The 16,901-nt window shown below is 44.0% G+C and overlaps 1 protein-coding gene across 1 annotated transcript in view; it reads right to left on the bottom strand.

Annotated features, from left to right (window-relative positions):
• SRRM3 (serine/arginine repetitive matrix 3) overlaps nt 1-16,901 on the bottom strand; it is a 511,539-nt gene that overhangs the window by 123,882 nt on the left and 370,756 nt on the right. The window contains exon 5 of the mRNA XM_040336859.1: nt 4,887-5,021. Within this exon, the coding sequence (XP_040192793.1) occupies nt 4,887-5,021 (135 nt within the window). The remainder of the gene's footprint in view (nt 1-4,886; nt 5,022-16,901) is intronic.

Here is a 16,901-nt window from a genome sequence, read left to right as displayed (position 1 = left end):
TACTGGGCACTTAAACCCTCCTCCTGCCCAGACCAATTTTCAGCTTTCAGCGCTGATGCACTGTTTCTTCATTGTCATAAAAATATGACAAAAAACAGATCACCTTGGGGTGTCTGTTTTCCAAAAAGAGACTCTATCTTTCTCAAAAGCTCATTCTTCCTCAAAAAAAGATATAAAATGAATTTGGGTATAGTGTCACATGACAGAGTAATTGTCATACTGCCACAGCGCTGAAAACTGGCCTGTGCAGGAAGGTGTTATAATATGCTTGTCCTCAAGTGATTAGTCAAATGCTACAAAAAAGTCTATGCTGGTGTTGAAGTTACAGAGGTATATTGCTGCCCACTGTCAAGCAGCTAACCTTGATCATCATATCAACTATTATTAGGGATACCAGTCTGAAATGCGTAAGCACGTAAGCAATATTTTCTTTAATGGAGCAGATTCTGCTGGAAGTGCTGGCTGTTTCATATTGATTTATTGTAACCTCTAATCATCTGTCATTAGTCTGGTAATACTAAATTGTTAAAGGTGTAATCTAGGGGCCCTTGGGCAGGTTCAATACATTTATTGAGTTTTGCTTTTAGGCCAAAAAGTTCAATGTTGGTCTCATCTGACCGGAGCTCCTTCTTCCACATGTTTGCTGTGTCCCCCAGATGGCTTCTCGCAAATTGCAAACTGGACCTCTTAGGCCCCGTACCCACGAGGAGACATGTCCGATGAAAACGGTCCGCGGACCATTTTCATCGGACATGTCTCCTGGGAGCTTTTGGTCTGATGTGTGTACACACCATCAGACCAAAATCCCCGCGGACAGAGAACGCGTGACGTAGAAGACACCGACATTCTCAAACACGGAAGTGCAATGCTTCCACGCATGCGTCAAATCAATTTGACGCATGCACGGGATTTCGGGACGCTGGTTACATGTCATAACCAGCGGACATGTCCGATTAGGTGTACTAACCATCGGACATGTCCAACGGACATGTTTCCAACGGACAAGTTTCGTAGCTTGCTAAGAAACTTTTGTCCACTGGAAACCTGTCCGCTAGGCCATACACATGGTCGGACATGTCCGCGGAAACTGGTCCGCGGACCAGTTTCAGCGGACATGTTCGACCGTGTGTACGCGGCCTTATGGATCTTGTTTATATCCTAACCCTGCTTTAAACTTCTCCACAACTTTCTCCCTGACATGTTTGGTGTGTTCCTTGGCCTTCATGATGCTGTTTGTTCACTAAGGTTCTCTAACAAACCTCTAAGGGCGTCACAAAAAAGCTGTATTTATACTGAGATTAAATTACACACAGGTGGATTCTACTAATTAGGTGACTACAGAAGGCAATTGGTTCCTCTAGATCAAGGGTCCTCAAACTACGGCCCGCGGGCCAAATGCGGCCCGCGGAGGACTTTAAACCGGCCCGCCCGTCCCTGACAGGCAATGCCGGCCGGTTACACAGCAATCCCGCTGTGTCACGGAGATCTCCGTGAAACACAGCGTTAACAGTTCCGGCGCGCTGTATTAAATGTCCCGCCCTCCTCCTCCTAGAAGACTAGCTTGTGTGATAGAGCCAGTGTGCTGTCTGTCACACAAGCTGGTCTAGGAGGAGGAGGAGGGCGGGACATTTAACAGCGCGCCAGAACTGTTACAGTGGGGGAGCATCGTGACAGCCAGACTGACACAGCACAAAACAGTAAGGGGGCTGTGAGGTGCTTACAATGGGGGGGGGCTTGCGATTGTGAGGGGAGCTAAAGTTTATTTTTAATGATGATGGCGGGGGGGTGGCTATATTGTGAGGGGAGCTAAAGATTATTTTAATGATGATGATGATGGTGGGGGGGGGGGGGGGTGGCTGGATTGTGAGGGGAGCTAAAGATTATTTTAATAAGGATGATGATGGTGGCTGGATTGTGAGGGGAGCTAAAGATTATTTTAATAATGATGATGATGGTGGGGTGTGGCTGGCTTGCGATTGTGAGGGGAGTTTAAGATTATTTTAATAATGATGATGGGGGTGGGGGGGCTGGCTTGCGATGGTGAGGGGAGCTAAAGATTTTTTAATGATGATGGTGGGGGCTGGCTTGCGATGGTGAGGGGAGCTGATGGGTTTTTAATGATGATGATGATGGTGGGGGGGGGGGGCCTGGCTTACGATGGCGAGGGGAGCGGATGATTTTTTAATGATGATGAAGGGGGGGGGGGGCCTGGCTTACGATAATGATGGTGGTGGGGGGGTTTAAACCAGGGGTCCTCAAACTACGACCCGCATGATTTTTTAATGATGATGATGATGGTGGGGCTGATGATTTTGTAATATTGATGATGGTGGAGCTGATGATTTTGTAATGATGATGATGATGGAGCTGATGATTTTGTAATGATGATGATGATGGAGCTGATGATTTTGTAATGATGATTATTTTGTAATGATGATGATGATGGAGCTGATGATTTTGTAATCATGATGATGATGGAGATGATGATTTTGTAATCATGATGATGATGATGGAGCTGATGATTTTTTAATGATAATGATGATGGTAGGGCTGATGATTTTGTAATGATGATGATGGTGGGGGGGGCTGATGATGATGATGGGGGCTGATGGTGATGTAATTAATGATGGTGATGGTGGGGCTGATGATGTAATGATGATGATGATGGTGGTGGTGGGGGGGGGGGCTGATGATGATGATAATGATGATGATGTAATGATGATTGGGGAGCTTGCAATGTTCTTGATCGGCTTGCAATTAATGATTGTTTGGGGGGGGGGTTGCAATGAGGGGCTTACAATGATGATGGCGAGGGGGGCTTGCAATGAGGGGATGATGATGGTGAGGTGGGGGGGGGGCTTGCAATGATCATGATCGGTTTGCAATTAATGATTGTGAGGGGGGCTTATAATGATGAAGGGGGAGGGTTGCATTTGTTCCCATTTTGTTTTTTTCACTTCAAAATAACATATGTGCAGTGTGCATAGGAAATTGTTCATAGTTTTTTTATAGTCCGGCCCTCTAACGGTCTGAGGGACAGTGAACCGGCCCCCTGTTTAAAAAGTTTGAGGACCCCTGCTCTAGATTTTAGTCAGGGGTATCAGAGTAAAGGGGGCTGAATACAAACGCATGTCACAGTTTTCGGATATTTATTTGTAAAAAAAAAATTATCATTTTCCTTCCACTTCACAATTATGTGCCACTTTGTGTTGGTCTATCACATAAAATCCCAATAAAATACATTTTCATTTTTGGTTGTAACATGACAAAATGTGGAAAATTTCAAGGGGTATGAATACTTTTTCAAGGCATTGTATTATGCTATGCATAGACATAAGCTTTAAATCTTACCAAGTTTTGTTAACAACTTGTCAATTTTGAGAAAATGAGGATGGCACTTTATTTAGTACATATGTCCCTATTCTCCCCACAAAGTATCATCACATTAAAGCAGAGGTTCACCCCAAAAACATTTTTCTAACATTACATTGTGCTCACTTCCAACATTGACAGTATGCTGATTAATGATTGTGAGGGGGGCTTATAATGATGAAGGGGGAGGGTTGCATTTGTTCCCATTTTGTTTTTTTCACTTCAAAATAACATATGTGCAGTGTGCATAGGAAATTGTTCATAGTTTTTTTATAGTCCGGCCCTCTAACGGTCTGAGGGACAGTGAACCGGCCCCCTGTTTAAAAAGTTTGAGGACCCCTGCTCTAGATTTTAGTCAGGGGTATCAGAGTAAAGGGGGCTGAATACAAACGCATGTCACAGTTTTCGGATATTTATTTGTAAAAAAAAATTATCATTTTCCTTCCACTTCACAATTATGTGCCACTTTGTGTTGGTCTATCACATAAAATCCCAATAAAATACATTTTCATTTTTGGTTGTAACATGACAAAATGTGGAAAATTTCAAGGGGTATGAATACTTTTTCAAGGCATTGTATTATGCTATGCATAGACATAAGCTTTAAATCTTACCAAGTTTTGTTAACAACTTGTCAATTTTGAGAAAATGAGGATGGCACTTTATTTAGTACATATGTCCCTATTCTCCCCACAAAGTATCATCACATTAAAGCAGAGGTTCACCCCAAAAACATTTTTCTAACATTACATTGTGCTCACTTCCAACATTGACAGTATGCTGATTTTAATTTTTTTTTTGCTGTACATACCGTCGTATAGCTATTCCCCCCCCCCCGGCTCTCGCAGTCGGCTCTATACGGCGCTGCGCACCGCCGTTCAGCTTCTTTCAGAAACTCGTGACACGCCTTATGCGCCGGGGGGACGTTTTTGTCATCACGTCAATCACTTAGCCTCTGCATAGGAACTCCTACTCCCGCGGGAGCCACTACCCGGAAGCCGGGGGGGGGGTTGGGAAATAGCTATACGACGGTATGTACAGCAAAAAAAATAAAAAAATCAGCATACTGTCAATGTTGGAAGTGAGCACAATGTAATGTTAGAATTTTTTTTTAGGGTGAACCTCCACTTTAATACGTTTCAGGACTGCATTAATTTGTATTTATTTTTATACCTGCATCCGTCTAAAAAAAAAAACATACCATATAAATAAAGAAAAAAAAGGGAACATATTTTTTATTCTATTTTTTTAAAGCAAATGTCATCTGTGCAGCGTAATGAGCAAAATGATGAGTTTTCATTTTGGTATTACAGTATGTGGTGAAACCACTCTGCTCATTCCTAGTGACTAGTAGAATATCTGATCAAATGAGCCCCATAGTGTGTATGCATGTGCAAGCGTGTGGTAAGGATATTAGTCTGTAAACTCTTACAGTACTGTGTTGCTACACACATAAAGGAAATAAATGAATTACAATTTGATTTAACCATTAATTTTATATTATTGGTCATTACCTGTAGTCTCTATGGGTACAGTCAGCGTTATACCATTCACTGTGACAGTCACATTCCAGGGTGTAGCCTTCTCCATACACCGAATATTCTGTTGCATTTTCATCTCCAGGAACCACATAATGGTTTTCAATTATTCTGAAAGAAAAGCAAAATATTTTTTTTCATGTAATAATGTTGTAAACTGAATCACACACACAGATGTTAAGTCCACAACTTCCAGACTTCAGTACTACAGCTTTCCAAAGATTTTGTGATAAATGTAAAATACATAAAACATATAAAAATATGTTGATATACATTACCAAATAACACCAATACATTTATTGTGTTTTCTACTTCAATTTAAAAAAGGAAAAACCCACAGCAGAGCATGTAAGGTAACCTAAAAAGTCCTGAAAAATAAACCCAGATCAAATAAAATATGTTAAACCAATTTGCACTTACAGGTTCAAGTCTCTGGGTATCATTATATATTTAAAGTGCATGTAAGTGTATGTAAACCCTAACAATGAACTTCCCTGTACTCCCTCCTTTTGGTTTGTTAACCACTTAAGGACCGAGCCTCTTTCTGAGATTTGGTGTTTACAAGTTAAAAACATTTTTTTTCTCGAAAATTATTTAGAACCCCCAAACATTATATCTATTTTTTCTAACACCTTAGATAATAAAATGTCGGTAGTTGCAATACTTTTTGTCACACTGTATTTGCGGAGCGGTCTTAAAAGTGCACTTTGTTGGGAAAAAAATCACTTATAAATCCCTGTTAAGTGTAAAATGGCAGGAATCTCCTGCAAGAGGAGTTTCATACATGGCTAAATACTTTCCAAGAAAGAAAGAATGCTGAGTTTGTATGTTTTTTTTGTTTAACTTGTTTTTTATTAATTAAAAAGTAAGACAACAGTAGTAGACCAATTTTTTTTATATTGGGAAAGATAATGTTACGCCGAGTAAATTGATACCCAACATGTCAAGCTTCAAAATTATACAGGTTGCATGTTTTTAGTTACAGAGGAGGTCTAGGGCTAGAATTATTGCGCTTTCTCTAACGATCGCGGCAATACCTCACATGTGTGGCTTGAAAACCGTTTTCATATGTGGGCGTTGCTCACATATGCGTTTACTTCTGCGCACAAGCTCGTCGGGACAGGGCGCTTTAAAAAAAAAAAATTCTTATTTATTTTGACACTGTTTTAAAATAAATGTAAATATCCCTTGTAATCGAAAAAATCATGACAGGTCCTCTTAAATATGAGATCTGGGGTCAAAAAGACCTCCAATCAGTGGCGGCCCGTCCATAGGGGGCGCTCGGGCGCCGCCCCCCCCAAGCTGTAAAAAAAAAAAAAAAAATTAAAAAAAAAATGTCACTTTAAGAGTGATCAGGCGCCGGACATGCGGCGGTCTATGGGAAGCTTCCCAGCCTGCAATCAGCTGATTGCAGGCTGGGAAGCTGATTTGCCCGTGTTTAGGGCGTGTGCAGGGCGCAAGCTGTGCGCCCGCACACACTCCCACTGTCCTGTGATTTGCTAGCATGCCCACTAGCTGTCATGGGATTGGCGCAGCGGGGACCGGAGGAGAGGTCAGTGCCACTGCCAGTATATCACTTCCGGTATTCTGGAGCGCGTGTGGGGGCGTCATGGAGGAGCAGCGACAACCAGAAGGTAAGTGTTATGACCTGCTCCATTCGCCGCATACACAATTGTCTACCAGTGCCAGCCCTGCCTCACCACTGAGCCCCACAGCCGCTAGCACTGCCAGCCAGCTAGCCTCACCACCCCCAGCGTCAGCAGCGGCCCCCCCCCCCACCCGGCCAGCAGTTCACTCCGAGTCCCGCCGCCTCACTCAGCTCCGGAGCATCAGCGTCCACCTCAGAAGGAGTTGCGGCAGCCTGAATGGAGTGAATGCACTCTCTCTCTCCCACCAGCAGCAGCGGGTCTGGTGGTGGGAGAGAGAGAGAAAGTGCATTCACTCCATTCAGGCTGCCGCAACTCCATCTGAGGTGGACGCTGATGCTCCGGAGCTGAGGGGGGGGGGGGGACTGCTGCTGGTGGGAGAGAGAGAGTGCATTCACTCCATTCAGCCTGCAGCAACTCCATCTGAGGTGGCATAAGAAACCACTCAGCTAATGGGGTCTCTAAGGGGGGGGGCTGCTAATATTAAGGGACTCACCCCCCAGCACTGACACTGATCCAACCATCCCCCCCCCCCGGCACTGACACTGATACCACCATCCCTCCCCCCGGCACTGACACTGATACCACCATCCCTCCCCCGGCACTGACACCACCATCCCTCCCCCCGGGCACAGACACTGATACCACCACCCCCCCGGGCACAGACACTGACCCCACCATCCTCCCCCGGGCACTGACACTGACCCCACCATCCTCCCCCCGGGCACTGACACTGACCCCACCCTCCCCCCGGGCGCTGACACTGATCCCATCCTCCCCCGGGCACTGACACTGATTCAACCATCCCCCCCCCCCGGCACTGACACTGATACCACCATCCCTCCCCCCGGCACCGACACTGATACCACCATCCCTCCCCCGGCACTGACACCACCATCCCTCCCCCCGGGCACAGACACTGATACCACCACCCCCCCGGGCACAGACACTGACCCCACCATCCTCCCCCGGGCACAGACACTGACCCCACCATCCTCCCCCGGGCACTGACACTGACCCCACCCTCCCCCCGGGCGCTGACACTGACCCCACCATCCTCCCCCGGGCACTGACACTGATACCACCATCCCTCCCCTGGCACTGACACCACCATCCCTCCCCCCGGCACTGACACCGATACCACCACCCCCCCGGGCACTGATACTGATCCCACCATCCTCCCCCCGGGCACTGACACTGACCCCACCCTCCCCCCGGGCGCTGACACTGATCCCTTCCTCCCCCGGGCACTGACACTGATACCACCATCCCTCCCCCCGGCACTGATACCACCATCCCTCCCCCCGGCACTGACACTGATACCACCATCCCTCCCCCGGCACTGACACTGATACCATCATCCCTCCCCCGGCACTGACACCACCATCCCTCCCCCGGCACTGACACCACCATCCCTCCCCCCGGGCACTGACACTGATCCCACCATCCTCCCCCTGGGCACTGACACTGACCCCACCATCCTCCCCCCGGGCACTGACACTGACCCCACCCTCCCCCGGGCACTGACACTGATCCCACCCTCCCCCCGGGCACTGACACTAATCCCAACCACCCCCCGGGCACTGACACTGATCCCAACCACCCCCCAGCACTGACACTGATCCCACCCTCCCCGGGCACTGACACTGATCCCATCCTCCCCCCCGGCACTGACACTGATCCCATCCTCCCCCCCCGGCAATGAAGCACAGATCCCATCCTCCTCCCCAGTACTGACACTGATCCCATCCTCCCCCCCAGCACTGACAATTTGTCCGTAGTCTTTACAGCACACGCGCAGGAATAATGATCAGATTTTACTACCGCGGGCGAACTACCCATGGTAGTAAAATCCAATCATTAAGGCTCCTTTCAAACTTGTGCGACTTGAAAGTCACGTTATTTTGCCATGATTTTTGTCGGACGAAAGTAGTACAGGGACTAGTCGCACAGTATCTCATGCAGTATGTCCACAGTCTCTGGTAATCTCGTGCAGTATGTCGGCAGTCTCTGGTAATCTCGTGCAGTATGTCGGCAGTCTCTGGTAATCTTGTGCAGTATGTCCGCAGTCTCTGGTAATCTTGTGCAGTATGTCCGCAGTCTCTGGTAATCTCGTGCAGTATGTCACAGTATCTGGTAATCTCGTGCAGTATGTCCGCAGTCTCTGGTAATCTCGTGCAGTATGTCACAGTATCTGGTAATCTCATGCAGTATGCCCACAGTCTCTAGTAATCTCATGCAGTATGTCCACAGTCTCTGGTAATCTCGTGCAGTATGTCCACAGTCTCTAGTAATCTTGTGCAGTATGTCCGCAGTCTCTAGTAATCTTATGCAGTATGTCCGCAGTCTCTGGTAATCTTATGCAGTATGTCCACAGTCTCTGGTAATCTTGTGCAGTATTTCTGGTAATCTCATGCAGTATGTCTGCAGTCTCTAGTAATCTTGTGCAGTATGTCCGCAGTCTCTAGTAATTACTAACAGTGTAATTTTTTAGTTTGTTTGCACCGATCTGTAAGGCTGCGCTATATACCATGATTTGTGATGCTGGGGCTGTATACTCTGTGTTGTGATGCTGCGCTGTATACTCCTGACACTATGATGTGGAAGCAAGTGAAATACAGGGGACGGAGTGGGTGGATTCTATAATGGGTGTGGCTTATGATACGTGGGAGGGGCCAAATGTGGAGGGGCGGAGTCTTGCGCCCCCCCATCCTAAAACTTCACCAGCCGCCACTGCCTCCGATCTCATATTTGGACTAAAATACAATAAACAAAAAAGGCCCCTTAAGAGCATTGGGCGGAAGTGACATTTTGACGTTGCTTCCGCCCTGCAGTGGGGGCCATCTTCCCCTCACTCGTCTTCATGCACAGCAAGGGAGCAGACCCATTCGCCTCCACAACTATGTTGTGGACATGAGAACAGTGGGAGGACATGAGGACAGTGGGAGAGCTGACACCATTCAGTACACAAAAGTAATGTGTGTTGTCAACCCACAACAAGACTTGTGCATTTCTGGTACTTTCTATATCTGCAGGGTCTTTAAGGGATAAACATGGGGAAATATGCATGTATAGGATGTATTGCAGATGTATAAAATACACATACATTGGCAGCCTAGTGGTTAAGTGGCTAGCACCTCTGCCTGGCAGCACTATGGTCGTTGGTTTGAATCCCAACCACAGCATTAAATGCCTGGATTTTGCATGTTCTCCTTGTGTCTGCGTGGGCTTCTCCTGGGCACCCTGGCTTCCTCCCACACTCCAAAGACATGTTGGTAGGTTGACTCCACCCTAAATTGGCCCTTAGTATGTATATGTATGAATGTGAGTTAGGGACCTTAGATTGTAAACTCCATGAGGGTGGGGACTGATGTGAATGTACCATATACAGTATATGTAAGCGTTGCGTAAATTGTTGGCATTTATTTTTTTAAACAGAATGCCCGAGAATTTCTATTCCCTGTTAAGTGTAAAATGGCAGGAATCCCCTGCAAAAGGAGTTTCTTACATGGCTAAATACTTTCCAAGAAAGAAAGAATGCTGAGTTTGTATGTTTTTTTTTTTTGTTTAACTTGTTTTTTTGTTGTTTATAGAGTCTACAGACCTTCATACGTGGCAGAAAGTTTACGAGAGTGCTGACAAGGCCAACATCTATACCTACAGGAGAGTATCATCTATGGATCTCCAATAAAGTTTTCTAAAAACCTTGCAATGTGTAAAGGATTGCAAAACTGGATGCCTGTCTTAATTTGAATATACAAAAAAAAAGCACTAATGACAATCCAGAAACTCTTGCATTATTGTTCAAGCAAGTATTCTCAGAGATTTCCTTGAGCTACCTTCAGAATGTGAACTCATAGGGAGCGTTGCTGTCTAAAATGCCTGATGGTATTGGTATTATTCATCATTACATTATTTTTATTGCAATTTGCTCTCAATGTTCCTACCCTAAAAGTTGTGCAGGTAGTCCATCAGTCCATCAAACCTCTCATTTTAATGACACCTGCGTAGATTTATGTTTTTACACCTGTGTTTCCTGCAGCGCTGGGCTGTGAAGGGGCCTGCTTTGGCTCTCAGTGGCTTGCTGAGCTGGGTACCGGTCCAGGCATGTGGATGGTCGCAATCTTTCCCAAGCCTGGACCAGCTCTATGACGTTAGCTGACAGTATGCTGAAAATATGTCATAGGAGTGCAGAATGAACTGTTCCAAATTGTTATACAATATCATGATTGTACATGACCTATTCTTTCTTCCTTCTCCGCTTCACTGTACCTACAAGTGGGGCCATTTTGCAACCCAGCTCATATTGTAAGCTCTGCCAGCTCTTCTCCTCCACTGCTATTGGTTTCATTCACCCGGAAACACCAGAATACTCTAGCTTGCATAGTAAAGGGTAATATAGCGTTCTCTGAGATTAGAAGACATCCAACACAACTGGGAAATGTGCTCCACAGTTGACCAATGTGCATAGTCTAGGAATCAAAAAACCATCAGCTGTGAACAGACCAGTGGCGGCCCGTCCATAGGCCCGCCGGGCGCCGCCCCCCCTCCTGTAGTCATAAAAAAACAAAAAAAAAAAAACAGGCTCTTTAAGGCTTTTAAAAATTCGTTTTGCAGCGCCGTGCAAATAACATACACTCATGCATTGCATGAGTGTATGTTATTGTGGCCAGCCTATTCAGAAAACTGGACATTGGGCGCCGATTATCTGAATAAGGACAGCTGGTTGGCTGTGCGGAAGTGCCTATCAGAGCCAGCGGTACAGTACAGCCCTTCAGCTCCCGGATATCTTATCCTCGGAACGTAGTGGGCTACGTCCCTTGGATAAGACTGACGGCCGTCTCAGCCAATCAGGTTCACTGATTCTGGTTATCAGTAACCTGATTGGCTGAAGCATCATCGAGAATTTTACAGGGCACAGTGGGGACAATTGATGTGGGGACAATTGATGTGGGGACAATAGATGTGGGGACAATTGATGTGGGCACAGTGGGGAACAATTGATGTGAGCACAGTGGGGACAATTGATGTGGGCACAGTGGGGACAATTGATGTGGGCACAGTGGGGACAATTGATGTGGGCACAGTGGGGACAATTGATGTGGGCACAGTGGGGACAATTGATGTGGGGACAGTGGGGACAATTGATGTGGGCACAGTGGGGACAATTGATGTGGGCACAGTGGGGACAATTGATGGCATGGCACAGTGGCTGCATTTGATGGGCACAGTGGCTGCCTTTGATGGGCACAGTGAGCCTGCAATTGTCTTTTTTTTTCATTTGTTTGCGCCCCCTAAAATTTTGGAGCACCAGCCACCACTGGAACAGACACTCTCTTATTCTGCACAGAGCTAGCATGCCAAACACCTCTTTATCAGACACTCACTGCCAACTAATGAAGCTAAGCACTAGAAATCTACATTCATGTGCTAGTAATGTGTAATCCACCAAAGTTACATATTTTATACAACTCCAGACCTAAAGACCATAAGCAACATTAAATCTCAGACCTATAAACCTTTCGTTTTATTCAGCTCTGCACTAGATTAATTCTAACTCCCTTTTGATACAAAACATCATAGCTTTTTTGGCAAAAAAAGGGAGACTATGAAAAAGATAATCTTTAATTACTATGCTAAAATCTTCTTATGGTATACATTGGGGTGACTGGGTCTGCTTAAGTATTAATGCTGCACACTGAAATTAAACATTGAAGCTCAAACATGGAAAAATGTGCCAATGTTATTTTTGTGACACTATTGTTAGTATTATATACAATATCCTTTTTGAATATTGATTTCTCTTCATTTTTATCTTTATCAATTGTTTTTACTGCATATAGTTGTGGTATGATGATATACATGTTTTGATGTGCGGCCCTGTTTTTTCTACGGTAACAAAAATAGCTTTTGATGTTTCCACAACATATGCAGCAGATCTCCAGGGTCTCTCTAGTATCTATTATGTAATAGTGAGTCTGCCAGTTTCCATTCAGATTTGTAGGGGGTGCTAACATCCTACATAAGGAGAAACAGGATTATCTTTACTGACCTCATTCACACTGGACTTATAAAAACACCTGTAGCGTTCCTGCTTAAAAAACACAAGTTTGTCTGTTTTTTTCATTAGCGTTTTTTAGCATTTAGTCACACTAGCATTTTTTTTTAGCAAGAAACCACCTCTCTGCTATTTTTGGCTCCCACTTTCCCACAATTCCTGAGTCTCAAAAATGCTCATGTTTTACAGCGTTTTACTGCATTAGAGCATGTACAGCTGAAAAGCACCTCTTTAAACACAGTAGTTCTGTTTTTTTTCCAGCCTGAACATGCCACTGCCAAAAAAAAAACGCTGACAAAAGCCTATGTGTGCATTGACACATAGGATAACATACTGGGGAGTTTACTAACTGCAGAAAAAAGAACCTGGCGGCAAAAACAGAAGCTGTAAAAATGTCCGGGGTGCATGAGGCCCTAAAAGGATTCCGAATCTTTCTTTCAGAATGATTTGATCCATATCAGTCTACTGTTCCCCTGTGAGGAGACCATCCCTGGCCTATTTATATCTGGCGAATATGGAGTATTCAGACAATCAATCTGAAAAGATCTGCATTTGCATTTTAATTTTGTGCAGCTAAATTTAATCAATATAGCATTAGTAAATGGCTTCCAAGTAATAGTTTTAGTTGGTGCTAGTAGTGCATTCTCTAATTAGTAGTATTGTTCATCCACCTACTGTACTTCACAGCAGATTTATTTTATCTTCTCTAAGCATAGTAGCTCCCAATGTGTTATTAATTCTGCAACTGAAAAGATACAACTTATGGTTTCCATTACAAGATATTAACTGCTTTGTATTGCAAGAGTAGGGGCAATTATTAGTTGAAAATATGTTTTATAACATTCTGCCTCAGTACAAGCAACACTGCTATAAAATAAGCTGATAAGGTCCCAATTGTTTAGTGCTTGAGGCTGTGTTCATACTAATACTACAAGACAGTCATACGACTGTCATCCTACTTTGCTCTGCTTCATCAGTCCTACATCGATCCTACATGGGTCCTACACCCATCCGACTTGAATGAACAGAATACTACTTTGATCCAACTTTGTGATAGTCTGACTTGTCATTTGACCAATCAAAACAATTCCAGTGTGACATAAATTCCCTTTACTGCTGCTGTAATCACCATGTCGGATGTCACAAGTCGGATGGTCAATCATAGTCAATGGGCTGAAGTAGGACCAAAGTCGGACCAAAGTAGTGCAGGAACCTTTTTCAAAGTCGGACTAACTTGTATCGGACCAGTTAAGACAGCTCTCATAGGAAACCATTGATTTACACATGCGACATGTGCTTCCAAAGTCAGAGCATATGTCGTACCAGTGTGAGCCCAGCCTTAGGAGATTCTTTAAAAAAGATTTATAACAAAGTTCAGAAAATTGCCCGACATTCAAGAACATTTCAGAACCACTATACTAAGCCACTGAATGTTGGAGCAATTTCTTTAGTTATTCCAAGCACTTACACTGTATGTAGAATAAATTATCTTAGTTAAATATTATAATTATAAAAATGAGAGTTGGTAAAAAAAAACACAACCCAGAGCTGTGTTACAATTTACTGGTCAAGTTTCCAATAGAAATAAACTATTTGTTTAATGTAAATTAACATAGAAATGCAAACTTTAATTTAAAATGTTTTTTTTGCTACAATAAATAACAGAGAATACAGCTATATAAAAGTTCAATGCATAGGGTTGTGCAGCCTATTGCATTAGGGTGTGCACCCAAAGCTCAAAACACACATGCTTTTCTCTGTAGCCTCAGCTGTACTGGAAAGTAAATAAATGGGAAGTGCTCTGTGCTGAGCGGCTTCCTGTACACTTTTACAAACGAAGCATAGAAAACACGGTTTACTATGCTTTAGCTATGATTAAACACAGTGAGTGAGTGTGTTCATTTAGAAAAGGAAGGGGCTGGTAAAAGACATATTGATTAGCCCCTTCCCCCTCTCTATTCTGAAACATACCCCACAGCAGATATGGGGAGAGAAGGGAAGCCAGCAGCACTGTGGTGGGGGGGGTGCAACACAAGGGGGAAGCCAGAGCAGTAGCAGAAATTGGCACTGCACAGAGTGATTAGGGTGTGCCCAGGCACACCTGGCACACCCCCTGGGCACAACTATAGTTTAATGGTACATATAGAATGGCAACGGCACATTCCACACTAATGATTTGCAGCAACATTGTTCAACATACAAAATATTAACACAAATTAACACAAATATTAAAAGTAACATGAAGAATGTAATAAAAAAAAAACTCAAATATGGCCATTGTGTGTGCAGGCATGGACAGGAAGCTCACCCTAGCTTCAAGCTGCAGCAATGTCAAAGGAAAAGATTCATGAGCCAGACATCATGAAGCAGACCCATGTGCATGAAGTGAGATGAATGGCAGCCTCAACCCGGACTCCATCAAGGCTACGCCCCCTACGTGTTCACTATGCCCCTTGGAGCTTACACATGGGGAATCTCCATGATTAAGCTCCAAGTGGTCTGGCTGGAGTCCGGGCTGAGAGTGCCATTCATATCACTTCATGCACATGGGTCTGCTTCATGATGTGCGGCTTATGGATCTTTTCCTTTGACATTTCTAGAAAAAATGCAGTGAATATCATGGTTTTTGAAAGGCAGACAATGTAAAAAAAAGCACAAATCCACAAGAGTACCACTTTACCATTTTAAAAGCTGCAAATTGTATAACTAAACATATTGCTGATAGGGCAGAATACAACTGGCAATACAATTCTTCTGAGAAGCATTACCTTATTCATTATTATCATCATTTTTACTGGCAGTATATTTACAACTGCCAGAAAACCTAAAGTGATTAATTCATAGTACAAGGTAAATTATTTCTGATAAAAATAATTTAATAATGTGGGATAAAACATAAACACATACTGTACCTACACAACTACGTGGCAGGGTTTTAAATAGTTTTCTCTATCATTTCTGCAAAGATAAATCTATCTTGTCTCCAATATTGGGAGACAGTTTACAACAAGCCATGCTTTTACAGCAAAATGGAATTCCTGCATTGACACATAGTGGAAGGCTATGGTCACATTTTGAAAACATTGTAATGGGAGAGCTGTCATGCTTATAAGTTTACAGAAGCTATCCGTTTTAGAGAATCCGACTTTTATGTTATATCCAAAAGATTTTCATTTGAGTTCAGATCTAGACTTGTGCTATTCACATAAGGTATTTTTTTTACAGTGCCCTAAAGTATACAAGTCCAAAGCATCCTTTGTGAGTATTCATATCCAGTAAGAAGGATTAACAGAAATATCAAAAACATTCAGGCATACCTGGTTTTCGATCCAAAGGCTACTGTAAAAGAAATCGCTGAAAAACATTAGATTGCTAAACAACCTTAAAGTCTCATTGCTTTAATTAGATACCCTGCTAAGAACTTATTTAAATTGGTACCTGTATCTCACATATCATGATGGGGGGCGCTTAATCACTGGCTCGAAGTAAAATCTCTATGTGAATAACAGCAGTGGTGTACTACAAGCAGCTTCTCCTGATCCTTAGCAAACAGGCGGCGGTATTTAGAATATAAAAAAGAGAAGTTGCCAATTCGATCCACAGATAAAGCATTGCTCTTCTTAAAGCTTGAATGTCATACATGTATGTGCAATACTGATCTGTTCTGTGTCTTGATTTCTCTGCAATGCAATTCCATGTTTGCTAAACTCTTCATGAGGTGCTGAACCCTCTGGTGATGTATGGTAGCCAGATACGAAAGACAGACACTGAGAAATAGAGCAAGATAATCTACCTACTGCTACAATCTGTATCTGTAGTCTGCAATCATTTAGTAAGCAGACCTGTTGTGGGTTAGGCATACCGATATGAAATCATATCATATACAGGTATATCTAAAAAAAAAATGAATATCATCAAAAAGTTAATTTATTTCAGTAATTCAATTCAAAAAGTGAAATTTATATATGATATAGATTCATTACACACAGAGTGATAGATTTAAAGGGGTTTTCCACCCATTTTTTAAGTTTATTAAAAGTCAGCAGCTACAAAAGTGTAGCTGCTGGCTTTTAATAAACAGACACTTACCTGCTCCACGGCTCCAGCGATGCGCCGGCCGGGGCTCCGCTCCTCGCCCCCCCTCTCCGGCCGGCGTCTTCATTCTCAGTATGGGCACCCGGCAGTGACAGCTTTCGGCTTCACGGCCGGGCACCCACTGCGCGAGCGGCACTGCGCATGCGCGAGCGGCGCGGCGCTGTCCGATTGGACAGGCGCTCGCCTACAGGG

This window comes from Rana temporaria, chromosome 2 (genome assembly GCF_905171775.1).
Source record: "Rana temporaria chromosome 2, aRanTem1.1, whole genome shotgun sequence".
NCBI lineage: Eukaryota > Metazoa > Chordata > Amphibia > Anura > Ranidae > Rana > Rana temporaria.
Note: the sequence above shows the minus strand (reverse complement) of the source record. Positions and strands in the feature narration are given on the sequence as shown.